General features: G+C 36.9%; 1 protein-coding gene across 5 annotated transcripts in view; it reads left to right on the top strand.

The window, feature by feature from the left end:
- Positions 1-27517, top strand: part of LOC127449876 (RNA binding protein fox-1 homolog 3-like) — a 181569-nt gene that overhangs the window by 131696 nt on the left and 22356 nt on the right. For 4 of the 5 annotated variants that reach the window (XM_051713488.1, XM_051713491.1, XM_051713489.1 and 1 more), the window contains 6 exons: positions 787-1023; positions 9377-9514; positions 15199-15252; positions 19060-19152; positions 21735-21795; positions 21958-22011. In XM_051713488.1, coding sequence (XP_051569448.1) covers positions 787-1023; positions 9377-9514; positions 15199-15252; positions 19060-19152; positions 21735-21795; positions 21958-22011 — 637 coding nt within the window. The remainder of the gene's footprint in view (positions 1-786; positions 1024-9376; positions 9515-15198; positions 15253-19059; positions 19153-21734; positions 21796-21957; positions 22012-27517) is intronic. The other variant, XM_051713490.1, reaches the window with a different exon arrangement.

The raw sequence follows: 27517 nt of genomic DNA, 5'->3' as shown, positions 1-27517 counted from the left end.
TATGTGTTCAGTGATCCGTATCTGTTTTCCTGGGCATTAACATTAGAAAATGTCAATAGCTTTTTTTTTAGTCAAGACTATATCTTGCTTAATCACAAGCAAGTCTTTGAAAACATTATCTCATGACAACCCAGCTCAAATATGATGAAGTCTAATTTGTTAGTTTGAAATGTTGGGATGACAATCACCGTAAACTTAGAAGGCAAACATGACAAACAAAATGTACCTGATAACCTTAATTCACCTTTCAGTGCTTGTTTATTAGCATCTCAAAGTGTAGCTAACTACTTTACTGAAAAAGTAGCTTGACTGTAGTTGAACTATTTTAAACTATGAGAAGCTTTTTGGCAAGTTTCAAAGTGTTTTATGTGAAGACATTGTTTGAATCATGTTAAACTGAGATATGATCGCTGTTAACATCATCGACCTGTCAGAACACTCAAAACTTTCATTCAAAACATCATGAGATTGATTTCCTTTATTCTGTGGTGGTGAAACTCCCATTGGCTTCAAACCCGCTAGTCCTCTGTGCAGCATTCTACATCGACAGTCTGTTCATTAGTTCTGATCAAGTGTGTCTCTAATCAACTGTGAGATGTGATGGTTATTTCCATGACCTATTTAAAGCGCCGGGCAGCCACATTCCCTTATCAGATCCTCTGAGGCACGTTTGAAATTATAAAATTGCACTGCAGTCTGATATGAGCTGTTCGATTTGACGTACAGTTATATATGTGAGCGCTGCAGGGGTTTAATGTATTGTTTCATTTGCATTGATGTTTCCAGGGTAATCAGGAGCCCACCAATCCGGCGGATGCGATGGCCCAGAGTTACCCCCCGCAGTACGCCCATCCTCCGCAGAATGGACTCCCCACTGACTTCACCACAACACACGCTCTTCCCACGCAAGACTACACAGGCCAGAACCGCGTCCCCGATCACTCTTTGACGCTCTACACAGCGGCACATACGCACAGCGACAGCAACACGCCAACCATCTCCAGCAGTATCAACACGGCAACGGTGCGTATAACGACTAAACAAACACACAACAGACATGCTGGACACATGCAGCCAATCAGCATCACAACATAACACCAGGTGTGTTACAAATAGCATATTTTTACTTGTAACAAAAAAACATACTTTATGGAAATAGCAAGTAAAGTAACAAATAACTTTCCAAAATCTCAACCACTAATTTTGAACAACTCTTGTTTACCCTTGAAATTTCGTATTGCGGTATGGCTAACATTGTTGAGAATTTGCTTGTGTTTTTCCTCGCTTTGTATAAAAGCTGCTTGATCTCATGAAATTTACTTGACAGTGGCGACATTTTGCAAAATGATATTACGTAATTCATTACAGCAGTTCTGAGGTGAAATGTCCACTATGTGGTGCTAAAAGCAAGTTAACCTTGTGCGGCCTTCGGGACATTTTTGTCTTTTTCATTTTTGTTTTTTCAATCATTTTGGTTGCGTTAATGCCAACAGCATACATTTTGCCAAAGGTGTGTATTTTGGGGGGAATTTTGATATTTCAACCTCAGTTCCTATAATACATCTATAATACACTGTGTACACAAAATAGTTACACTCAGGACCTTCAGGACAAAAATGTCCCCATTGAAACCCATTAAAACTGCAATATTTGATCCCAGTGCCATTAAAGCATAAAATCATGAATTCTATGATATTATGCTTTCATTACTGAGCCCTGGCTTCAAAATTTTAATTAATATTTTCCACCAGATGGCGCCATTTTTTCTCATGTTTAGCCTATGGAGCAAATACATGCTTTTCCCTTATTTTCTGTTTGCTGTATTATAGAGCAATGCAGGCCAAATGAATAAATGATGCAGCTAAAAGTGTGTGTTTGTGTGTGTGTGTGTGTGTGTGTGTGTGTGTGTGTGTGTGTGTGTGTGTGTGTGTGTGTGTGTGTGTGTGTGTGTGTAAAAAACAACAGTGACATTATATAAACAAACTGGCATTTAAAGGGTTAAAATCCTGAAAATGAATGAATATTTGGTAGTTATGATCAGGACTGATGTTGGTTAAAAAATCTAACTCAATGAAAGTGGAAAATAATATTAATATACAGTATAATATTATTATGGCAGTTTTTTTGACACGGACATTTTTGTCCTCTAAGGTCCTGAATGTGAGTTTTTTTCTTTTTTTTTATCTGACACTGCACAAAAAATAATAATGCATCAAAATCAATGTTGTTGCTAATCATTGACATATCCCAGACAGTGATAATCCAAAAAAATAAAATAAAATAAAAATAAAAATAATCCCCTTAGCATTTAGTATGTGGAAAATAAATCATTTTTTTGTGTTTTTAATTTCATACAAAAAAAAACAACAACAGTGGCATTATGTAAACAAACTGGCATCATACGAGAATCGCTTTTTCACATAAAAAAGCATATTTTTTATGTTTATCTTTTTTTTTATATATAGTCATTAGTTTTCACTGGACCAACTTTTATTAGGAGAAATGTTACTTTCAAAAGTTTGCCTGTTGCAAGTGAACCAGTGATGTAGTCTGGGTGGTATTTTCTTTTACCTTTTGTAGTTTTGTTCATAGTTTTTGAGGATAAGAACATGTCCATGCTGACATCTGTCTACTCTGACAAGCTTCTACCAAATGACGGGTGAATTTATGCCAAAATACCGTAGAGTTATTGAGTCAACAACAAAAGATGTGGGAGGCTTTTGAAAGTTAAGCCGTTTTATTTTGCTATCCTAACTATGCATGATTATATGGTTAGTTTCACTTTATTATTTGCATTTAGCATTGTTTTTACCTGCAGTCTATAACAGACTCAGAACAGACCTGTGACCAGTTTTTGGATCGAGACCAACCAGTTGAGAATCACTGCTTAATAACCACTGCCAGTTATTAAATGTGTGCCATGCAGAAACGTGTGTATGAAGCCACAGTGTGTACCAGGTGTGTGAATAGTGAAATTTGACTGTGCTTTGGGAATACACGCTCCTCTGTCCCAAATAATGAGCCGAGAGCTCATTTGACACAATTCTAATGATGTGTCAGACTATGTGCTGTTATAATGATATAATCACTGTCATTGGGTGTCATGTTTACCTCAATATTAGTCTCTCTCACTCAGAGACAGACTGACACAAATAACGTCTGTTTGCATCATTCCAACTGCATAAAATCGGAACTTTAACTGAAGTTATTGCACTGAAAATGCTTTCTATATTAACATGTTACATCATGATTTTTCCTGGGTCAAAAATGCTTCTTGGTGAAAATGTACATATACAATCATTAGAACAAAGTTTGATTACATTAATGCAATTATTAAATAATTTACATGTATTGAATTAATTAATGTGATTAACATAATCCAACTAATTTAATTTAATTTAATTTAATTTAATTTATTGTATTTTATTTTATTTAAAATGCTTTCTTTATCGGATCAACATCATGATTTTTCTTGGGTTTAAAATGCTTTTAAAAAATGTTAAATTATAGAAATGCAATTAATTAGTTCATTTACATGTATTTATTTTACATGTATTAAAGTTAAGTAATGTGATTAACAAAATCTAAATATTTTATTTTATTTTATTTTATTTTATATTATTTTATTTAAAATGGTTTCTGTATCACATCAACATCATGATTTTTCCTGGGTTTAAAATGCTTTTTTTTTTTTTAAGTTAAATTACAGAAATGCAACTAGTTAATACATTAACATGTATTGATTTTACATGTATTGAAGTTAATTAATGTGATTAACATAATCCAAATAATTTAATTTAATTTAATTTAATTTAATTTAATTTTATTTAATTTTATTTTATTTTAATTTAATTTAATTTAATTTAATTTAATTTAATTTAATTTAATTTTATTTTAATGTATTTAATTTAATTTAATTTAATTTAATTTAATTTAATTTAATTTAATTTAATTTAATTTAATTTTATTTTATTTTATTTTATTTTATTTAAAATGCTTTCTTTATCGCATCAACATCATGATTTTTCTTGGGTTTAAAATGCTTTTAAAAAATGTTAAATTATAGAAGTGCAATTAATTAGTTCATTTACATGTATTTATTTTACATGTATTAAAGTTAAGTAATGTGATTAACAAAATCTAAATATTTTATTTTATTTTATTTTATTTTATATTATTTTATTTAAAATGGTTTCTGTATCACATCAACATCATGATTTTTCCTGGGTTTAAAATGCTTTTTTTTTTTTTAAGTTAAATTACAGAAATGCAACTAGTTAATACATTAACATGTATTGATTTTACATGTATTGAAGTTAATTAATGTGATTAACATAATCCAAATAATTTAATTTAATTTAATTTAATTTAATTTAATTTTATTTAATTTTATTTTATTTTAATTTAATTTAATTTAATTTAATTTAATTTAATTTAATTTAATTTAATTTTATTTTAATGTATTTAATTTAATTTAATTTAATTTAATTTAATTTAATTTAATTTAATTTAATTTTATTTTATTTTATTTTATTTTATTTAAAATGCTTTCTTTATCGCATCAACATCATGATTTTTCCTGGGTTTAAAATGCTTTTAAAAAAAATTTAAATTATAGAAGTGCAATTAATTAGTTCATTTACATGTATTGATTTTACATGTATTAAAGTTAATTAATGTGATTAACATAATCCAAATAATTTAATTTTATATTTAATATTTAATTTAATTTTATTTTATTTTATTTTATTTTATTTTAATGTATTTAATTTAATTTAATTTTATTTTATTTAAAATGCTTTCTTTATCGCATCAACATCATGATTTTTCTTGGGTTTAAAATGCTTTTAAAAAATGTTAAATTATAGAAGTGCAATTAATTAGTCCATTTACATGTATTGATTTTACATGTATTAAAGTTAAGTAATGTGATTAACAAAATCTAAATATTTTATTTTATTTTATTTTATTTTATTTTATTTTATTTAAAATGCTTTCTTTATCACATCAACATCATGATTTTTCCTGGGTTTAAAATGCTTTTTAAAAAAGTTAAATACAGAAGTGCAATGAATTAGTTCATTTAAATGTATTGATTTTACATGTATTAAAGTTAATGTGATTAACATAATCCAACTAATTTAATTTAATATTTTATTTTATTTTATTTTATTTAAAATGCTTTCTGTATCACATCAACATCATGATTTTTCCTGGGTTTAAAATGCTTTTAAAAAAAAGTTAAATTACAGAAATGCAAATAATTAATACATTAACATGTATTGATTTTACATGTATTGAAGTTAATTAATGTGATTAACATAATCCAACTAATTTAATTTTATATTTAATTTTATTTTATTTTATTTTATTTAAAATGCTTTCTTTATCGCATCAACATCATGATTTTTCCTAGGTTTAAAATGCTTTTAAAACAAGTTACATTACAGAAGTGCAATTAATTAGTTCATTTACATGTATTGATTTTAACCTTTAAAGCTGAAGTATGTAATTCCTGCGCCACTAGCTCCACCAAACGGCATTGCAAAAATAAACTTTGCTTTCAAATTAGCTTTCTGAATATGACCCCCATCTGCCGTTGGTCAAGCAAAGAGATAGTCCTGTCCCCAACTCACACCATTGGTTGAGGAACGTTGTTAGTGCGGGTCTAAGCGGGTAGCTCAAAACAAACAAATACATATTCAAAGCGCCACAGACAGACAGTGCTTACAGTTTTTAGAAAATGTACTTATGAATGGCTTACTAATAGTTGTTTCTGCATATTAAGTTTGGACAGGAGGAAGTATTTGAACACAGAAAAAGTTACATGCATCAGATTTTTGTGATTACAAATGAGGAATATAACTTGATTAATTATGAGTTAATAAATGTAATTAAATTAAATTATTATTTTATTTAATTATAAAATTACATTTAATTATTACCTACTTCCATTTTATGTTTACATATGATATGAGTTATTATTGATCATCCGAGCAGTCTCTGAATTTTCATCTAGTTGAGCTAGCAGGACTAGTTGAAATGTGTTTCTTGTATTTTGTGTTTCATTTTTGAGGCCTAGCTTAGCATGCAACATCTCCGCTAGCTCTCTTAGTCGCCACTTTGTGATATTTCTTATAAGTCATCTTGTGAGAGAGGACACGTGTTTGGAGGCTTTGATAGTGTCTGGCCCCAGTAATCTCCTCAGCTTTCATTCCAGTAATGAGAAAGAATGAAAGGTGTTTTTTGGATTTCCTCTCTTTCTCTTCCTCCTGGCCTGTTTTATTTATGTCTTCAGAAGAGCGTGTACATGGTGTAGCATGAATGATTTAGCGCAGCAGAAAGGTGGACATGCTCGCCGGTTAATCTAGTTTGGTTTGGTGGATTTCTCTCCTCTGTACGCTAACGGCAGAACCTATCGCTCTTTCTTTCTAGGTGTTTTGGTCACTTTTGGCCCCGTGAACAATCATGTATCACAGGATAATTCTGTTATTTAAGTCCTTTTTTTCTGAACCAACACATTTAATGTTCACTAGGCTATATCTCAAATTAAGTGTTTTGATTTGATAACATTCTGTAGTGAAAATTACACATAAAATGGCTTGGTAAATTCCTACAACTAATTTCATTGTATGTATCCTAAATACACTCGATGAAATAATATTCTCACACTTTTTGTATAGGATGATAAAGAGTTTGATTGGAAATGACAGATGGATGGACGGACGGATGGACAGACCTGGGACCTGTGAAATACACTTGGAGAGCGAGTGAATCAAACAGCTGTATGTGAGAACACTGTGTCTCAGCGTGCACGCGAGAGCCATAAAAGAGCACAAACGAGCGTCGTTACTGCGGGGACAGTGATTATGATAATGACACAATAAAGCCCATGGTCGTTATGGTGATGATAATGGCAATGATGCGGAGTGATTAATGCAGAGATGTAAATGACAACGATGTTTCACACTCCTCCCTACAGCACAACAGCCAATCATGTGTGTGTGTGTGTGTGTAAAAATGAATTATGTGCTGCATGTTTCTACATACACGTGTGTGTGTGTGTGTGTGTGTGTGTGTGTGTGTGTGTGTGTGTGTGTGTGTGTGTGTGTATGTGTGTGTGTGTGTGTGTGTGTATGTGTGTGTGTGTGTGTGTGTGTGAGAGAGAGAGAGATAAAACATGGACTGCTTAGTTCAACACTCTAGGAGCACGAGTGAGTGTTTTGCATGTATAAGAGAGAAAGAGTGCAAGGATATTTAAGAGGGATTGGTGATATCAGCTAAAAATGAAAAGTCGTTTCAAAGGTGGAGCAAGTTATTACATTTTGACAAAAGTGAAAAAAAAAAATTCAATAATGCACACTGATGGTTCTCACGACCATAAGAATGCGTATTAAGAAAAGAAATGGTCAATTTTAAGGTCATATTGACTTTGGAAACACTTTACAATTAGGTAATTAACATGAACTAACAATGAACAGTACTTTTTAGTATTTATTCATCCTGGTTTGTTTATTTAAACGTCAACTAATTAATTGTTTTAATTAAAAGTCGTATACGTTAACATTAGTTAAAGGAATATTCCAAGTTCAATACAAGTTAAGCTCAATCGACAGTATTTGTGGCATAATGTTGATTACCACAAAATTTATTTTGACTCCTCCCTCCTTTTCATAACAAAAAAAAGCAAAAATGGAGGTTACAGTGAGACACTTACAATGGAAGTCAATGAGGGCCAATCTGTAAACATTAAAGTACTCACTGTTTCAAAAGTATAACCACAAGACATAAAGGATATGTGTGTAAACATGATTTTAGGTTGATAAAATCACTTATTAACCTTTTCTGTGTAAAGGTATAGCCAATTTGACAACTTTGTAACTATGACAATGTAATGTCATGTCAACAAACCCTAAAAATTATGATTTTTAACAACTTTACAGCTCAAATAACACATGAGTTTTAAATAAGAATTAATGTTTGTGCTTTTATAAAATTATAAGCTTCACATTTCTGCCTTTAAACCCTTTAAAATAAGAAATATTAAAACAATTCAACTTAATTAAAATACTAAAAAATACTTCAAAGATGTATGCCTACAAATTATAAACAGACTCTTTCTGAAACTTCTAGAATCAAAAATGATCCATGACTAATTATTTTAATCAGACACGTCTAGTTTCGGGCGAGGGGGCCTTCAGATATTGTCCTGGACAGTGGGGGGCCTTGGAGTCAAAAAGGTTGAGAACAACTGCTTTAATGCATAATAAATGTTCATTATAGTTCATGGTATTTTCATAAATTAACATTAATCAAGATAATACATTTAAAAGTTAATACGGAATGCATTTGCTAATGTTAACAAAAACTACTCATTACTGTTATGTTACAAAAAAATAAAAAAATAAAATAATACTATTATTGATTGGACTGTGTTTAATGAATACTGATTCTTAAAAGAAATACTGTGTTACAGTACAATAGTAGTATTGAGAATCACCACTGAGAATAATGAGAATACATTAAAGAGAACGCATAACAATAATTCAAATTTGAGGTGGTTTAATTGTCATGAAAATATTGTCACAGTGGAAGAATTCTTAATGGTCCTGAAATAAACGTCATTTTATTCATGCAAAAAAAAATAATGTTTTAATTTTGTGGTGAAATGTGACCCGGACATATTTCCTGAGATTCACCAATTTACTTTTACAATTTACTGCATGTGTTTGTGAAAGCCTCTCTCTCACTCTCTCTCAGTTCTGAACTGATGCAATAATGCTGTTGCTCTGTGTTGACGTTTTGATGAAACCAGTGATGCTCTGGGGAGATGTGTTGATGTTGTTGTGTTGTGTGTACACACATGTGTGTGTTTGAATGAATGTGAACATATTTTACCCCAGTGATGACATTCTGATGACATGCTGCTGTAAGCGAGTACAAGAAAATGGCTGTGTGTGTGTAGTTCTGCTCGAGTGAGCTAGCACTGAGTGCAAGCATCTGTCACAGCTGTCTGAAGTTTCATTTGTGGTGGATCATCAACATAATGATGGAAACTGCGACCCAAACGCCTTGCCCCCTCCACCCGAGAACGCCCGAGTGTGTGTGTGGATATTTGTCAGTATATCTCGTGTGTTTGTGCTCCTCAGTCACTAACAGGTGGAGATTAATAATCATATTGTAGATGCATGACCTCAGGTAGGCCTCCATAACTCAGTGTCTGTTTAACGGTGTAGCTCTGCAGTGAAAAATGATCGCCGGGGATAAGTAGGCTAAGTTACTATCCTTCATTTATTCAGTTTTTTCTTCTTTGCGAGTCTAACCTGCAGCTACAGTATGCACTAATGATCAGACGGCTCTTTTGTTTTTGTCACAGACGGAACACGTGACGCAAACGGAAGTTTCGCAGCAGGTGCAGCATTCAGAATCCACGGAAAAACAGCAGCCGAAGCGGTTACACGTCTCCAACATCCCTTTCCGGTTCCGAGACCCCGATTTGCGGCAAATGTTTGGGGTGAGTCCACTTACCTGTTGCCCCAACACACGCTGTCTACCTATTTTTTTATTATTAAAAACACAATTATTATTTCACAAAAATTGCAATGTGTACATTTTTAAAGAGGGAGAGGTTATAAGTTCTAATGGTTGCATCTTCTTTGGTCTTGTGGAACTTTCAGACCCATTTCAAACCATTTGTAAAAAATTGTCAAAATGACCCGCAATGCCAAATCAAACTTTAAAGGAGCAATATGTAACATTGACATCAAGCGTTTAAAATGGGTACAAATTCAAAATATTGGAGAGAGTTGTCTCCCCCGCCCCCGCCCCCTCATCCCCAGACCCGAAGCTCCCGTGGGTTGCCAGGTTGAGGGCACACAACAGGAACGAAAAAACTGACAATGGCAAGCGACGAGCCTTACACTGTAAATTGATCAGCTAATGTATACGTTTGCAATGTTTTTATTGTTTGCAAATTATAAACGAGCTCATGTGGATTTTTTATAACTCTGTCAATGTTAGCTAGATGTATTGCTGGCTTCCATGGCTAAAGCGCTGTGTTTGCCCACTAACTTGTTTCATATCTGGCAACCCGGGGTGTTGAAATACTATTGGGAAATGGGCAGTGGGCGGGACCACACAGGCCAAAACACAAACAGAAATTCCGGCCCGGAACGGACATTTCAAAGTAGAATATACTGGCATTGTTTTCAGAGAAGCCAGTATTTCAACTTAGCATGTTTCCTAAATCTCTGATAACATGATAATTTTATGCTTTAGTACAGTAAAAATATTACATATTGCTCCTTTAAAGTGCATGTAAACATATTGAATGTCCAAATTACATTTACCGTTCTGCACATGATGTGGCACAACTCACCTGTAGGGTAAAGAAGATGACAACAGATTCGCTAAATCAGTTCTACAGCACACACACACACACACAAACAGACACACATTGTCCGCTGTTTCCCCCTTGTTTTCTAAAAAATAATTTCCATCATCTTAATGGCCCGTCACTGCAGGTTGGCCAGCATAGCTGCTTTAAACATCTCTCATTAGTTTGGGTTGGTATCGGCTACAAGCTCTGTCAGAAAGATGAGGTTAATTACCGCGCAGACCGCCGTGTAGCCATATAAATTATATAGAACATGGTCTGTGCCCTCCCTCTCTTTCCCATCATGTTCTCTGATAGTCTGGTTATTGCTCTCTGAGGCTGCCTGGCCTGTACGGGCCAAATAAACTTAGTAATTAACTCACAGGCATTGTGTATAGGTGGTCCGGAGATATATTTTGCAAACTCAGATGGGAGCTTTTCTAAGGAGTTGCCACACATATATACACACACAATATGGATGGCTAGGGATGTTTGTGTAATCATTACCAACCAAGCTGGCATCAGTAGCCGCACTGAGGATGTATATCCGACCCCGTTCCACTCTCCGAAGGGCTTATGTCGGGAATTAGAGCCAAACACTAATTGCTCCAAAACGCCACAGGGCTTTGTGTACTGTGTACGTGTAGCTGCACTAGAATTTGACTATCAGTTATGAAGGTAAACAAAGGCAATATAGCTATACTGTGTCCTCACTGCTGACCAAAAAAAAAAAAAAATTGCTTTAACCAGCTGTTTTGCTGGTCTTAGCTGGTCTCTCAGCCAGGTCAAGCTGGTCTATTTTGATGGTTTTATAGGGGTTTTGGCCACTTTTCAGCTGCTCAGTCTGGGAGACCATCTTAAACCAGCTAAGACTTGCTTTGCCAAGCTGGGAGCCCAGCTTGAACCATTTTGGCCAGGCTGGGAGACCATTTTAAACCAGCTAAGACTTGCTTTGCCAAGCTGGGAGCCCAGCTTGAACCATTTTGGCCAGGCTGGGAGACCATTTTAAACCAGCTAAGACTTGCTTTGCCAAGCTGGGAGCCCAGCTTAAACCAGTTTGTCCAGGCTGGGAGACCATCTTAAACCAGCTAAGACCTTCTTAGCCAGAGGGACTGTAAACAAATGCAATATGGCCATACACTTGCCTTCATGGCCCGCATAAGATAGTAATCACACTTTATGAGCTCCATCTGCCCACACAGACTAAAGGAAGCCTTGTGCTAATGACCATGCTAACAAAGCTTGGCGGTGTTGATTAGCCTCACAGCTAATAGAGATTTAGCCCACAGCAAGTTATGCTGAAGGTTTCTGTAGCCAAGCTATTGAAGCTAATTAGCTGATTGGCTAGCAGCAAGTCAGAACGAAATGAGTGGGGCGTCAGGTTAGCGTCACCAGGCTAAAGTACAGAGTTGCTAATGAGACTCAAAGTGAGGAGCTCATTATCCGAGAGTAGCATCAAGCCGAGTAGGTTATTACAGAGGAAGTCCGTATGGAAATGTGTGGCGGAAAACATTCCTGTAAGTAAAACCCTCGACTTTGTGTCGGCTTCAGGGCCGCTTCTGCTTTCTATGCCTTGAGGGCTGCTGGGAGTCTCTCTCTCTTGGGGGTCTTGCCTTCATCACAGGCGTTCCTGCTGTGCAGACACTATGTTAGCATTCCACCTACGGCTGTGCTCTGATAAGAGAGACCAGTGAGACAGAATTAAAGAATCTGCTTAAATCCGATTCCTCAGAGTGTTTAGACTCCTCGAAGTCTTGGATCAGTATGGAGATGTACACTTGCACACTTAAAACCCTCTAATCAGAGGACTTTATGAGAAACACAGCTCTCCCAGTCAGTGCGGAAACAGCCTTCAATACTGCTTTGGTTTGCAGAATGCAACATTAAGTTTTTGGTAAGATACATCCCAATTACCAATTGGTAAATCCAGCTAAACCAGCTTCTGAGGGTAGCTGGTTTTAAGCTCCTAGTTGGTCCAAGCTGGTCAATGATAGGAATATTCAAAACTTCCTGTTTTTAAAATTGACTAGTCAATGAGTTGTCTGAATGACTAGTCATATAATTGGTCCTGTATAATTAGGTTTTGTGTTTACCTGACTCTGATCTGTCACATTCTTGCATAGACGAAGTGCAACGGAATGGAATAGAGTACAGGGATCTCGAGATACAAATTAACATGATGTGGATGATTGTCATGAATTTCCATGCTGGTCCAGGCTGGGTTTTGCTGGTTTAGTGCTGGTCTACCAGCATATGCATGCTGTCGACCAGTAAAACATGTCTGATGAAGTTGGTCGACTACAATAGTCTTTCTGGTGAAGCTGGTTGACCAGTGAATTCTTGTTTGTGAAGTTAGTCAAAAAGATTGCTGGGGAAAACACAACATATGCTGGCCTTTTCAGCAGAGTACCAGACATTGTATCTGGTTTTGACTGGATAGACTTTCTTCATCAAGTTGGTAGGGCCACCTTGGCCAGCAACAAACCAGCTACTATGTTCCACGAAATATCTTCAGCTACTTGAATACTGTAACTGTGTAATACTTTCGATGTTAATTCCACCTTAATAAGAGTCAACTTTTAGGTAAGCCATTCGTATGCTGATTTCAACTAAAAGTGTAATAATGTGACAATGTCGTAGAGGAAAGTTACCCAACCCGAGCCTTACGGAACCTGACAATCTGTCGGGTCTCGGGCCGGTTTCGGGTCAGTTTTAAATGCATTTATAATTAATCAAAAAGGTAAATTAGTATTATTCATTTTTTTAAAGTATTTTGATTATAAGCTACCTTTATTACTATATTATATTTTTAATTTAACATAGCTTGATAAATGTTAAGCCAATGTTTGATTGCACAAACAGATAGTCCTGCTCCAAGCTTACTCTATTGATTGAGCAAAATTAGCTCAGTTAGGGAATAACTGAGCATGCTCAGAGGGAAGTGATTCCTTTACATACCATATGCAACTTTCACAACAAACTAATTAATCTCCATCACAGGTCCCTTTATGCCTGGTTAAAACAGTTAGCATCTGCCGCAAACTAGCTAGAGAAAACCCCTCCATACAGCACAGAGCTCCCGCTGGGGAGTTAATGTGTTTGTGCGGCTGTCTCTGATTGAGCTCTTAGCAACATGTGCATTCATTTGAAGAATTTGATAAATTTCAGCCTACAGTTTCATTGGCTGATTGGATGAGCAATAGCATTAAGCATTGTCAGCTCCAGCACAAACGAAAAAGCGACAATAAAACACTCCCCAAAGGCATCTGTTATTGCTAAGAGGTTGCTTTTTCACAGTTCTCAGTTGTGTTTTATTCAAAAGTGAATTGTGTTCGTTTTTGGATGTTAAAATATTTTCTTGTATCCCAGTGCAGTATGCAGAGACTACTGGAACTAAGCCATTGGTAGGTTGATTTCCGCGAAATGTGTAAACATTGTGGCAATGTTCCGCTTTCAACATTTCTCTTTTTGTTTGAGCGACCTGACACGGCAACATTAGCTCAACCAATTGCATGAGTTTGCGGTGGGACGTCTGTTTTTGTCTTAATAATGGCAGACTGGGGAGTGGTTGATGAGCGAATTTCCAAAACGTAGGATGACAGGGGAAGAGACACTTATGTGAGGAAAGCGATACTTGATTGGACGATTCAGTAATATTCATCAGGAAAGCGCTTGACAAAGTCAACATACTGCTATTCTACAGACTAGGTTTAGGGTTTAATCTCTAAACCAAGACCAAAATGATCAACTCTAACTCCTCTTAGAGTTTTCAAGCTACATCCACCAAACTTGGCACAGACCTTTAGACTCCACTGATTAGGATTACTATGACTTTTCACACAGTGGACGATGAAAAAATCAATAAAAAAATAAATTAAAAAAAATCCCATAGACTTGCATTGATGGAATGTTTAAAATGCCAAAATTTTAAATGTAAACAAGTCTCTCTCTCTTTCTCTCTCCTACATTCTTTATTTTTGTCTTGTTATCTGACAGTCTTTCTAACTATCTAGCTGGCTTTTTGTCTTACCGTAATGTCTGTATAACCATCAAACTTTAAGCTTTTAAAACTACAGTATTTTCAGAAAGCTTTGTCATTTGTGTGATGATGCTGACTCCCCGATAACGTTGAACCTGTTACCATGGTCCGGTCATCATCTGTTCTCTTCTCACTTTTTGTAACGGCCTGTATAAATGACAGAGTCCACTTTCTAACCTATTAGGGATTCTAGCATCTTACAATCTCTCTTCATCCTTACCCGCAGTGGCCAAATACTTGACAGGGTAATTACTTTTAATGAATTAATACGACCATTGCAGGCACCAATTAAAAGCCACCCTCAATCTGCGCTCATTAGACGGGTTTGCGTTCGTCTCTCATCCTTCTATTTTCTAACGATTTGAACAGCACAGAAGCTAAAAACGAAGATCGGTAAATGTCTCCCCAGGGAGTAATGGTACACAACAAAGATGAGAGAGAGATGGAGAGAAAGACAGATGCTCACATACAATTCTTTATTTCAGTGTTTTAAAGAGCGCTGTTCTAACAGGAAGTCTTGAGTAAATGATTTAAATGATGACAGAAGTTTCATTTTTGAGTGAACCATCCCTATAATTATGCTAAAGAATTAATGTGTAGCAATAGGATTGCAAAAATGCTTTGTGAATTTCCATTTTTGCAGTGTGATGTTATAATTTCGTCCCAGGATTCAAGGCCTACTTTCTCATGCACGCAACAAGAGATTCCTAATCGATTTATCTCTCTCTGATTCCCGTCTTCATCTGTCTTTTCTCCCTTTTTCTCTTTCTATGTTTGTCTGCAGCAATTTGGGAAGATTTTAGACGTGGAGATTATCTTTAATGAAAGAGGATCAAAGGTATGAATGATGTTCGCTTTCTTCTCCTTCTCTGTTTGTGTAATGATGATCTTTCTCTGTATTTTCTGAACTTTTTATTGGCTCGGAGACACTGGTTTGATCTTCCTCCAGTCAGACTAAAGACTATAAAGTGGAGGAACAAAACAGCCATGAAAGTGTACATAAGCATTGAGATAGCTCAGTAGCAGAAGTCAACCCCTACACTCTGTTCCCAGGATGTGTAATATTTGGGGCTCATTCCAACACACATGCTGAACCGTGAGACGAACGTGTCATAAAAGTGAAATGAAATGAAGTGGTTGCTTTAGAAAATTTGCTTTTGATGTCACATTTGCTTTTTCCACACTAACGGTCAGGTTTAGATGTTGGTTAAGCAAAAGGGTGTCTGTTTAGGACACTATCAGTTAGGTTTATGTGCTGGTTTAGAGTAAGGATATCTGTTTTGTTCACCTCTCATTTCATTTTGGATCATTACAAGTTTAGGTAAATGTTTTAGGTTAGGGAGGTACGTTGTACCATCTAATATTCCCCATAAAAACCTTATCTGATTACTGCACTTTATCACTCGCTTTTGGCGCCCCCTGCTGAACATTTTACTGGAAACTGCAGCCAAACGTGTAATGAAGCACGTAATTTCAATTTGCAGAAATGCTGCCACAGTCACATAATGTTCATGAGATCTTCATTTATTCATGTTTAGCAGAATTTTCACGCTTCTTTTTTCCATACAGTGAAAATAGATGGTGAACAAAGGCTGTCGAGCTCCAAAACCTACAAAAATAATTATATAAGTATCATAAAAACAGTCCATACAATTTTCCGTAACTCAAATATCATCCATGCTTCTGTTAATTCAAACTTTTGAAGGCTCATGCTACTCTCCGCGATCCACGCACAACTTACCACGCACCCCATTGAGAGCAAGAACCACTAATTGCGACCACGAGGAGGTTACCCCATGTGACTCTACCCTCCCTAGCAACCAGGCCAATTTGGTTGCTTAGGAGACCTGGCTGGAGTCACTCAGCACACGTTGGTTTCAAACTTGCGACTCCAGGGTGGTAGTCAGCGTCAATACTCTCTGAGCTACCCAGGCCCCTCTGTTTGCCATCATTGACTTCAAACATGCCACGACACTTTTTATATCACCGTTTTGGAATATACACAAATGCAAATCAGATTTGAGAGATACGGCGGAAGGCAAGATTTTCTACAAAAAGTTTCTGCGAATAATGACTAAAATTTCCTGTGTGTTCTTCATACAAAGCTATCGTATGTTTAAGAGACCAGAAAGAATTAATTCTATTTGGCATCATCAATCCTGAAGCGACAGTTTTTGTTGCACTGTTTTTTAATTTGCCCAAATGTAAATCAGATTTAAGATCTACGGCACAGGTCAAGGTTTTCTGCAAATAACGTCAAAAATGTTGGTGTCTTCATCAAACAAAGCTATTGTATGACTTCAGACGACAAGAAATATTGAGCATGAGCTGTATAGGGCAGGACTTTTTAGACTCTGTTATGCTAAGGACCCCCAAATACGATGATCCGCCTGTGTGAGAAAAATAGTAATAAGAATAAATTGGAAATAATTTAAAATAATGTCAAAAATGTATTTATTTATTTATTTATTGTACTTTTTACCAGTTTATTTATTTACTTTTTTTTTTTTTTTTTTTTTAAATACTGGACCCAGTTTGACAAACCCCTGGTATAGACTACTTTTGCAATACTTTTATGGTGCTTTTTTGCCCGTTTATGGAGCTCGACAGCCCCTTATCAATGTATGCATTCAATGTATGCAAAATATCAGCATGAGTACTCTCCTTTTGTGTTCAAGAAGAAAGTCGTACAGGTTTGGAATGGCATAGTATTTTTTTTTTTTTTTTTTTTTTTGAGGATTAAATACCAAAAGTTAAAACAACATGTTGCGGAAGTGTTTAAAACACATCAGGTCCTTCACCAGCACTGTTTATTCTTGAATATTTCAGCTGTTGATAGTGAGTACTCGTGTTCAGACCAGTCCTCTGTCCCCCACAGCGATATAAGATGAAAACAACAGCCCGCTCTGCTCAAGCAACACCCTACAAAGTCCATTACAAATGATGCCTTGCTGTCCTCACCACCTGCGTCGATGTATAATGAATCGACCGGCCCATTAATAAACAATCTCTTTTCTAAGAGGCACCCATTTGCATTCAATATGTTTGTCCCTTTTGAAAAATGGGGTGTCTTTTACCCCTCAGTGCAAGCTAATTATTGCATGATGAAAAACAGGAGAGAAGAGAAAAGATACAGCTGTGTGAAATGTCAAAAGGATTAATTTTGCCCTCAGTTTTCTCCTGAATTCATTTCTTTATCTCTATTTCTCTCTCTTGGACTCCCTCAAGAGAATTGGACTCCAGAGCAGGAAGCCCTGAAGTTTTTGAGCGCAGTAAAACCCTTCATGTCTTATATTTCCCGACCCCTCTGGTTGGTATTAACTCGACCTTTATTATCCAAACGACATGATACTCCATCACCCACAGCCCCGCCCCCTCTATACTTTCACTGGCCCTGCCCCCTGAAGGGAGGAGCTATGTGACGCAACCCTAGCCAGTCAGAATCCTTGTGGTAACAGCTGTCTTGGTTCCGGAATTATTTTTCCCATTAATTGTTTCCATAGGAATTTCAGAAATTCCTTTATAAAAGAGTTCTAAGGCATGAACCAATCCAACCAGCTACGAGGTGAATCACAAAATTATAAACTTTGATTTGAAGCAAAAAAAAAGTGTGTGAAAATCGAACAAAAAGACAAAGGTACAAGACTGTGCACTTAACATCTTTAATGAGGCAATAAACTACAATCCCAAGAAGCATTGCGAATGACGTAATCAAATGAAAAATTATGGAAATATATAAATCTGTTGATTTAAACTTGATTATAAGTATAAAAACAATATATTTTAATTGTTTTGCAAAATATTTAGAAATATGCAAACATATAAGTTTGAGAGTGTAGGGAGAGCAACTCGATTGCATCGAGTGTGCATTATGGGGGTGGTTGGTCGCTGCAGAGCTCTTTTGGTGAATTTTGTCCACTGCAATTCCCTGATTGGTCGATCGCTCTTCGGGATTATGGGTAGTGTAGTTCTTAACCAGGAATTCAACTACTGATTTTCAGTTGTTGATTTTAAGTATAGAAACAATGCATAAAAATATTCAGATATGTACAAATGTTTAAGTAGTTTGAGAGTGTAGGGAGAGCGACTCAATTGTATCATTCACAGTGCATTATGGGAGTGGGTGGTCACTGCAGAGCTCTTTTGGTGCGCTTTGTTCACTTCGATTCTCTGATTGGTGGATATCTATTCAGAATCATGGGTAGTGTAGTTCTTCACCAGAAATTACTCTATTAAACCTTATTTCATTTTTATTTTTATTTTGTTTTTAACTGAATCAATATACCATTGATTAACAACCTCGGAGCTCACAGTGGGCCTGTCTTTTAAAGGTTTATAAGTTATTGTTAAATCAGTTCCTCAATGAAGAAAATGAATGTGGTTACTATTTTCTTTACTTTAACTAGTCCAGTGTTACATGTCTGTAAAGCACACTTTGTTTTGGATCAGAGGAGTTGTGTCTGATTTCTGTCTCATCTGTGTTACTAAAATAACCTGAATGAACATCTTTACATACAGGTTCTGTTTCCTGCTTTTGCTGCTGTTCTCTGCTGGCCTTTTACTGTTCTGTCTGTGTTTTTCTCTCTCTGCAACCCTTCATTATCATCTTCCTCCTTTCGTGGGGTTCTAACGCTCTCCTCCCCAGGGCTTTGGCTTTGTAACGTTTGAAACGAGCGCAGATGCAGATCGTGCGCGGGAGAAACTAAATGGTACAATCGTAGAGGGACGGAAAATCGAGGTGCTTTCCTTTTCCCCTTCTGTCCTCACCACATTCATGCCTGCTCACACCAATTCCTGTACTGAGATTCCTGCGCATCTGCACGCTACCTGCCTGAGTGTGTGTGCTTGTGTGTATTACCGTGAGACATTTTCAAAGAATATGTCGGGTTAAATACAACTGAAGCTCTGACTGTTGATTACTACAGGAAATAATGTGGACTTGTCCCTCAGTTTGTATCAACATAGAGGCCTAGAGTAGCACGCTCACAATGGAATAGAGGTCGGCCGATATATCGGTTTTACAGATATATTGGCGCAAATAGTTGTTTTTATGGAACTATCTGTTATCGGTAAATCTGTTACGATGGTTTATTTTTTTATTATTCATTTTTATAAGGCTATTATAGATTAACTCTCCGAAGAGGTTTTGTGGTTAAGTATATATAGTATATGGTAATCATACGTTTATGTTCATGTGGATGTTGATTTTGTCTGGCGGTGTCCCTGAAGAAAAGGGAAAAGGTCTGTTTTACTACTGATAAATGATGATCTGTTGATGAATTACTGCTTATACAGTATTTATTAGCCTATATGACAATGTTGACTTGATAGTGTTTATATTGTAATACATAATAGATGATAGGAAGAGTGCATGTTTTGTTTCTCTTCCGTGTTTGTGTGAGCTGGGAGCAAAAACATAAAACATATTAAAAGAGTCCCTGGTGTATTTCGGGCTTGTTTGCAGTGAAAAGTCCTGAATTATGGACCAGATCTTTTGTTTTATGGTTATTATTGGGATTTTAATTGCAAAAATAAATAAATAAATAAATTCTCCATCTGGGAATGGTTTCATTTTGGACTCTTGTAGCCTCTGCTTGTCACTGTAAAGAAAAACTAAGATTTTTTTATTTATTTTTTTAACATTCAATAAATCGATTTAAAAAAACTATCGGCTTATTAATCAGTTTTCTGACTTTTCCACCAGCTTGGTTATCATATCGGCAAAATCCACTATCGGTTGACCTCTACAATGGAAGTCTATGGGGCAAGTGAATCAAAGGGTTTAAAAGCAGAAATGTGGTGCTTGTGTTTTTGATAAAGCTCATGCATATAAATGAATTCTTCAGTACACGTTATTTGAGCTGGTTATGGGTCCTTAAATATATATAGCCAGGTTTTACTTTTTCCTGGTCATGATATGGCAAATATTGGATTATAATTCTGTACACAGAGAGATGGTAAGTAATTCTATAACACTAGTCTCATGCTAACACATGTAATGAGCGTGTTTACATGCACTATAGTACACCTTTTATGCTTAAATAACCCGTAAGCTTGTGTGGTCATGTACAGTAAATGCCTTCAACAGATTCCTGTTATCAGTATAAGGTCATAACGGTTTAAGCAAAAATCAGTCGGCACATAGATTAAAATCCACACATAGATTTTCACCCATTACCCTGATTTCGTGTTACATGTAACCACCTTTACCTGCATTCTTACCAGCTTATCCAATGTGTGCAAGTGTTGTGCGTATTACTGTTTAAATTGTTATGTCAAAAGCAAAGAATAACCAAATGATTTCAAATCTCATGTGAATACGCTGAATATTGGTAGTTATCATCGTATTGGTGTGCGTGTAAACGTGCTCCCTATATATGTGTTCTGGTTGTGGTTTTGAAACAGTGTGATAATTGTATATTTTAAACGTTTATATACTTCCATTGTAAGTGGATTACTCTAATCGCATTGGCCATTTTTACAAACTGAGGGACAAGTCAAAATAATTTTCTATCCACACATCTTAATTTTAAAAACAGCACAGAATATTAGTTTTACATTCATTGGTCTTTGAGATGAGTATAATCGTTAAATCTTTAATATATTAATCATCCTCTTCTTTCATTGGATAATGCACAAAATTATCCAATCAGCACTGGCCATATTTTAAGGGAGAATCCAGACTGACAACAAGGTCTCTAAAGTCTCTTCAGTGGGTTGTACATTTGTATAAAGTGTTTTTGGATCGTTCCACTGATATATATGATATATATACAGTATATATATTTCCGAGAAGTTTCAGTAGACAAAAAAACTTGTTCTGGAAAATCAGGTGTTATCTAGGAGCTTTATATAGCTTTTTACAGTGCATGCCATTGAAGAGACAAAAACAGATAGAAGATAGATAGATAGATAGATAGATAGATAGATAGAGAGATGGATGGATGGATGAGTGTGTGGGCGGGTGGGCTGGTGGGTCATTCCCATCAACAATCAAAGATGGCACTGCTGTGAATAAGGTCTATTCACAGACATTTCAGAATATTATATTACATTATGTAAGTTGTTGCGTGCTTGTTCTGAATCAGAATGGTCTGGAAAGATGTTTTGTAAGTTATTGCTGTACTAGCCGAGAGACATTACTGACACAAATGCATGTTGTGCATGAACAGAGCATGTTGATGCATGCAGTTTCGATGTACACTTCTCTAGCATTCTCAAATCTCTCTCTCTCTCTCTCTCTCTCTCTCTCTCTCTCTCTCTCTCTCTCTCTCTCTCTATCTATCTATCTATCTATCTATCTCTCTGTCTCTCTCACAGGTCAACAACGCCACAGCTAGAGTCATGACGAATAAGAAAGTAGTAAACCCGTATACAAACAGTAAGAGCACGTTTCTTCTCGTAAATCCTCTCTGCTGCCTCAGCATTAGGCTGGTTAATGATTTTAACTACCACTGACAGATGTTATTTTATCCACAGTGGGATCTAATAAACCATACGCTGAAGTGTTTGATGGGTATATTTGTCCTGTTTTTCTGTGCAGGTTGGAAAATGAATCCAGTTGTAGGAGCTTTGTACGGACCAGAACTCTACGCAGGTGAGGAAGAATGCCGGAAAACCTCACTTTGCACACACAAACATCTTTTACACCAAGTGAGATGAATTTCTCAAGTCAAGTCATTTTTATTTGTGTAGTGTTTTTAACAAATCACGGGATCAAAACAGTCCTATATCTGTAAAACATGATAATTTTTGCACCCTCATTCTGAGGTTTTGGTGCTGCTTCTCCTTTAAGACTTGACAGTAAATGCCCACTGTTCTGATTGGCTCTCTGCTCTTGACTGACCTGCTCTCTCATTGCCATTTCGCTGCTAACCGCTACTGGGCGGGGCTATGGAGGTGATAAGGTAAAGTAGGCAATGATGTGTTGTTGTGGAGGCGGTCATATGCAAATGTCTACCGCAGTGTGACATCACAATGTGGAGGAAGTAGAGGACGAGTCATTTTGGCAGCTTGGTTTCAACAAATGCTCTTTTTGCAGTGAGAAGGAAGTTTTGAGTTCTGAAACTTACAGTATGTTTTTATAGTACAATAACCTCTTGTATGTTAAAAGATCAAGGAAAATTTGATTCCTCATATCATGACCCCTTTAAAGAAAATAATTTTGCAATGTTTGTAATATTTTAAATGTCTTTAAGTCTTCAAAGAGCAGTTTCATTGGAAAATGTCTTGAAAATCATGTATTTTTTTATTTAAAATAGTTATAAATTAGCATTTGAAATTATTTCAAATTGAATGCTAAACCATTTTTATAATTTGATTTTTTTCCCTGAAGTCCACTTATAATGTCAGTCAAGGATTTTTATGCATCAAAAACGGTGGTAATTTTTTTCTTTCAGTCAGTTACAATTAAGTTGGCTGTTTGTGCATCTGTACCTTTAATGCACCTTTTCTGCTGTGGACTTCCATATGTAAATTACCTCCGTTAGAACTGGCTCACCTCTTCACATGTACCAAGCTGCTGAATTCTAAATAGGCATTAATATGCAAATGTGGGCGGTCACACAGTATGTTAATGAGGTCATGGTTGTGATTTTGATTCCATGAAGATTTTTGTACTATGTAATGCTTGCCTGTGAAAAACTCATCACTACCATATTAAGGTGTTGTGGATGGTTGCTTGGGCATTGCCATGTGTTTGCTATGGTATTCTGAATGGTTCACTGCAAGACAGTTGCATGGTGGTCAAAAGTCAAAACGTCTATGGCCATGTTCTGGTCCTTAGATATGGCTTAAGTCCCTTCTCAAAGGTAAAAATCATAAGTCTGGTTGCCTAAAAAATTTATTACGACACCTCTCCCCAACATGCTGCAAGTTTTGAAGTATCAATCATACCTGTAGCACAAGCTGTGTGGGACAAGTTATGCACCAAAGTCTAATACAAAGCATTGCATCATGTCATAACTAGATGTGACGTGCGATAAAAGATGTCTTTCCATGTTAGAGTTTTTGTCCTAACCAGTCGTTTCTATTTCTGCGGCCTCACGCCGGGTTGCCCCGTCTGCTGTGAACTCTCATTGCTCCAAAATAATTTTCATGACAGAACATTAAAACAGGCTAACTTGTGCTAGCCAGTTCAAAACAACACGGTTTTAGCCGAGGGTGTCACACCCACCGACTGTTTTGTAGAGGACATGCTCTCTTTAGTCAAGCTCTGTTGCACACACTGGTTCAGAATAAAGGAGAGGTGACAGACAAACCGGCTCCCTTCTTTTGGACTTTCTCTCTGATTCCCTGGAGATCGTCAAAATAACAACAGTAGTACCGCATGAACATAAACAACGGTAATAGATGGAATTTGGATCAAATTTATAAAGTTACTTTGCCCTGTGTATGTGTGTGTCTGTATATTTATCCCCTTGGAGCTTGCCGTAGTGTAATGCTTATGTCCATATGCTGCTTCAGTGAGAAAAGGATGATTTACATTGAATAAACAGACTGTTCTGCCTGACTGTTCTCCTTTCTGAATTTATTAGTCATTAAATGCCGTGTACCATCCAGTGTTGGCTGAAAAATCATGTTGCGTCTGTTTAGGACACAGTGTTAGGCTTTTGAAAACCCTCAAATATTACAATTAATGTTCGGGGTGTTTTCGCTCAAAGACACAATGCTGATGTCAGTAATTTTCCATTTCATGGAACTAAACCTGAAACTGCTGTGTTAGCCATCCTTAACCATGAGTTTGCTGCTATCACCCCAGTAAAACTACTCATGCTAACATATTATTAGCAGGACTAGATTCCCTGTTGGTTCCCATTACCAATAAAATGCACCCTATTGAACACATCATAACCTGTGTGTTAATTTATTGGAGGCAGATGGTGTCCGTATCATTAGCGCTGCTAGTTAGCTCTTGGCTCAGTTTCATTAGCAGTCACAGATCACATTTTCTTTAAAACTCTTCAGTTGTGTAAATTAAGAATACAGTAATTGGCTTTAGTTCATTTTGAGCGAGCTCTGTTTGGGTAAATGAGTTCCAGTTCATTCTGATTTGCCCTCAAGTCACAATGACTCTAAAAGTCTTTCATAAGGAAAATGAAATGACATTAGCACTCAGCAGAGCCATACGCAAACACACAACACTGACAAACTAATTCAACAAAACATGTATGAGGATAGGAGAGTTTCCTGAAACAGATCCACATAACATCAGAGATGAAACAATCTAGATGAATAAATGGGTGGGTGGGTGGGTGGGTTGTTAGATGGATGGACGGATGGATGGATGGATGGATGGGTGAGTGAGTGTGTGGGTGAGCGGGTGGGTTGTTAGATGGATGGACGGATGGATGGATGGATGGATGAGTGTGTGGGTGGGTGGGTTGATAGATAGATAGATAGATGGATGATGGATGAATGGATGAGTGTGTGGGTGGGCAGGTGGGATGTTAGATGGATGGATGGATGAGTGGGTGGGTGGGTGGGTGGATAATCAGATAGATGGATGGATGGATGAGTGTGTGGGTGGGCAGGTGGGATGTTAGATGGATGGATGGATGGATGGATGGATGGATGAGTGGGTGGGCGGGCGGGTGGGCAGATGATAGATAGATAGATAGATATGGATGGATGGATGGATGAGTGTGTGGGCGGGTGGGCAGATAGATAGATAGGTGGGTGGGTGGCTGGATAATCAGATAGATAGATGGATGGATGGATGGATGAGTGTGTGGGTGGGCAGGTGGGATGTTAGATAGAGGATGGGTGGGAGGGTGGGTGGATAATCAGATAGATAGGTAGATAGGTAGATAGATAGATAGATAGATAGATAGATAGAGAGATGGATGGATGGATGGATGGATGGATGAGTGTGTGGGTGGGTGGGCAGGTGGGTTGTTAGATGGATGGATGGATGGATGAGTGGGTGAGCGGGTGGGCAGATAGATAGATAGATAGATAGATAAACGGACGGATGGATGGATGATTATGGATGGATAATCAGATGGATGGATGGATGATGGATTGATGGATGAATAATCAGACAGATAGATAGATAGATAGATAGATAGATAGATAGATAGATAGATAGATAGGTGGGTGGGTGGCTGGATAATCAGATAGATGAGTGTGTGGGTGGGCAGGTGGGATGTTAGATAGAGGATGGATGGATGGATGGATGGGTGGGTGGGTGGATAATCAGATAGATAGATAGATAGATAGATGGATGGATGGATGGATGAGTGTGTGGGTGGGTGGGCAGGTGGGTTGTTAGGTAGATGGATGGATGGATGGATGGATGGATGGATGAGTGGGTGAGCGGGCGGGCAGAGAGATAGATAGATAGATAGATAGATAGATAGATAGATAGATAGATAGATAGACGGACGGATGGATGATGGATGGGTGGGTGGGTGGATGGATGGATAATCAGATAGATAGATGGATGGATGATGGATGGATGGATGAATAATCAGACAGATAAACATAGATAGATAGATAGATAAATAGATAGATAGATAGATAGATAAATGGCTGGACGGACACATAGATAGATTTTTAGATTCATATGCAATGGTATTTATATGGTACTAGTGGTACATTTGCAAAAACATGGTTTTAACATGGTACGTGATAATAGGGACAGTTTAAATGAAGTAAACAAGAGACATATGTAATACTATTCATGTTTCTGACTGGTAGGTCTGTAAACTGTAAACTACTGTGTGTGTGGTGAGAGAAGGGTCCAGCCACATTGATCAGATTGTGAAGCCTGCTGTGGTTTTGATGGATTCTCTGAGAGCAGCAGATTAACTTTCACATGGCTAACAGAATCTCTGAGATTGAGTGAAGAACACCACTGGCTGCTGTGAGCGTAATAGAGCACTGAGACTCATACTCGAGGGGGTTTCTTGCGTGGTTTATTGCAGTGTGTTATATGAAGCCAGTGCATTCTGATGAGAGCAGCTGCTACTGTTTCATCTGAAGGAAGTTCACGGCCCATCTCAGCGTAAGAGCTTCCTCTCTGCCCATTACACTCAAAACCTTTAAATAACACACACACACACACACACACACACACACAGAGGCGTCCTCTCAGATCATCTCAAAAGTCAGTGGTGGAGGGGGGAGGGGGGGGGTTGGGGTGTTCCCTCGTCGCCATCACAGACTGCTGATTTTCCAGATGCTGTTATTGTATATCAGGACTAAACCTCATTGTATGTTTAGCAGTCGGCTGCCGTTCTGCTCTCTGAGTCAGAGTCATCACCTTCCTACAGAGCATACCTTTTCTTACACCTTTAGAAACAATAGTTGAGGAATAATTACAAAAATGTGTTGTATTTGTTAGTGTATGTGAGGGATATTGGAAGGTGGGTGTGTGTGCTGATGGAAGTCTTTGATGCGCCAGATTATTCGCTCTTCTTTGTTGTTTGCAACCCAAACCTTCCCATGAGCCTCTAGTGATAAGTCTGATGTAATGTGCTCAGAGAGCATCAGCCCGGCTCTCCCGTCCATTATTCACTCCGTTTTCATTATCAGTTTTTGTTTTGCCACTGTTGATGGAACTGTATATGCTGAATATCTTTTCAAATGACTTTGACAAATAATGAAAAGCCAGTGCTTTTACAGATAACAGCCAACATTACTCTTATTAAAGAATATTTACACTCACCACAGGGGAGAATTGTTTCAGCACCATGGACAGCTACATAAGAAACGCAATAGAGTGCAACAGCAAATAGATAACTTAACTTATAAACCTTTAAAGACATCAATCGGCATTATTTCAACTTCATATCACAATAGGGAAATTCCTGGTTAACAAGTCCACTACCCATGATTCTGAGGGCGAAAAGCCCAACAGCGACCACCTACTGCCATGATGCATTGCAGATGTTAAGCTCAATCAAGTTTTGTTCTATATTTATTTTGCTGTTTATTTTATACAATGCACACTTTTACCAAAATATTGGACCTGTCTGAATAGTTTAAAACCCTGATTAGAGAGATTTCATTATTTTGTACTACTAAATATTAAATTAAGAAGAAACTTGAAATGAATATAAGATTTATTAAATTTTAAAAAAAAGTATGCCAGAATGGGG

The sequence above is a fragment of the Myxocyprinus asiaticus genome, chromosome 13 (assembly GCF_019703515.2).
Source record: "Myxocyprinus asiaticus isolate MX2 ecotype Aquarium Trade chromosome 13, UBuf_Myxa_2, whole genome shotgun sequence".
NCBI classification, from domain to species: Eukaryota; Metazoa; Chordata; class Actinopteri; order Cypriniformes; family Catostomidae; genus Myxocyprinus; species Myxocyprinus asiaticus.
Note: the sequence above shows the minus strand (reverse complement) of the source record. Positions and strands in the feature narration are given on the sequence as shown.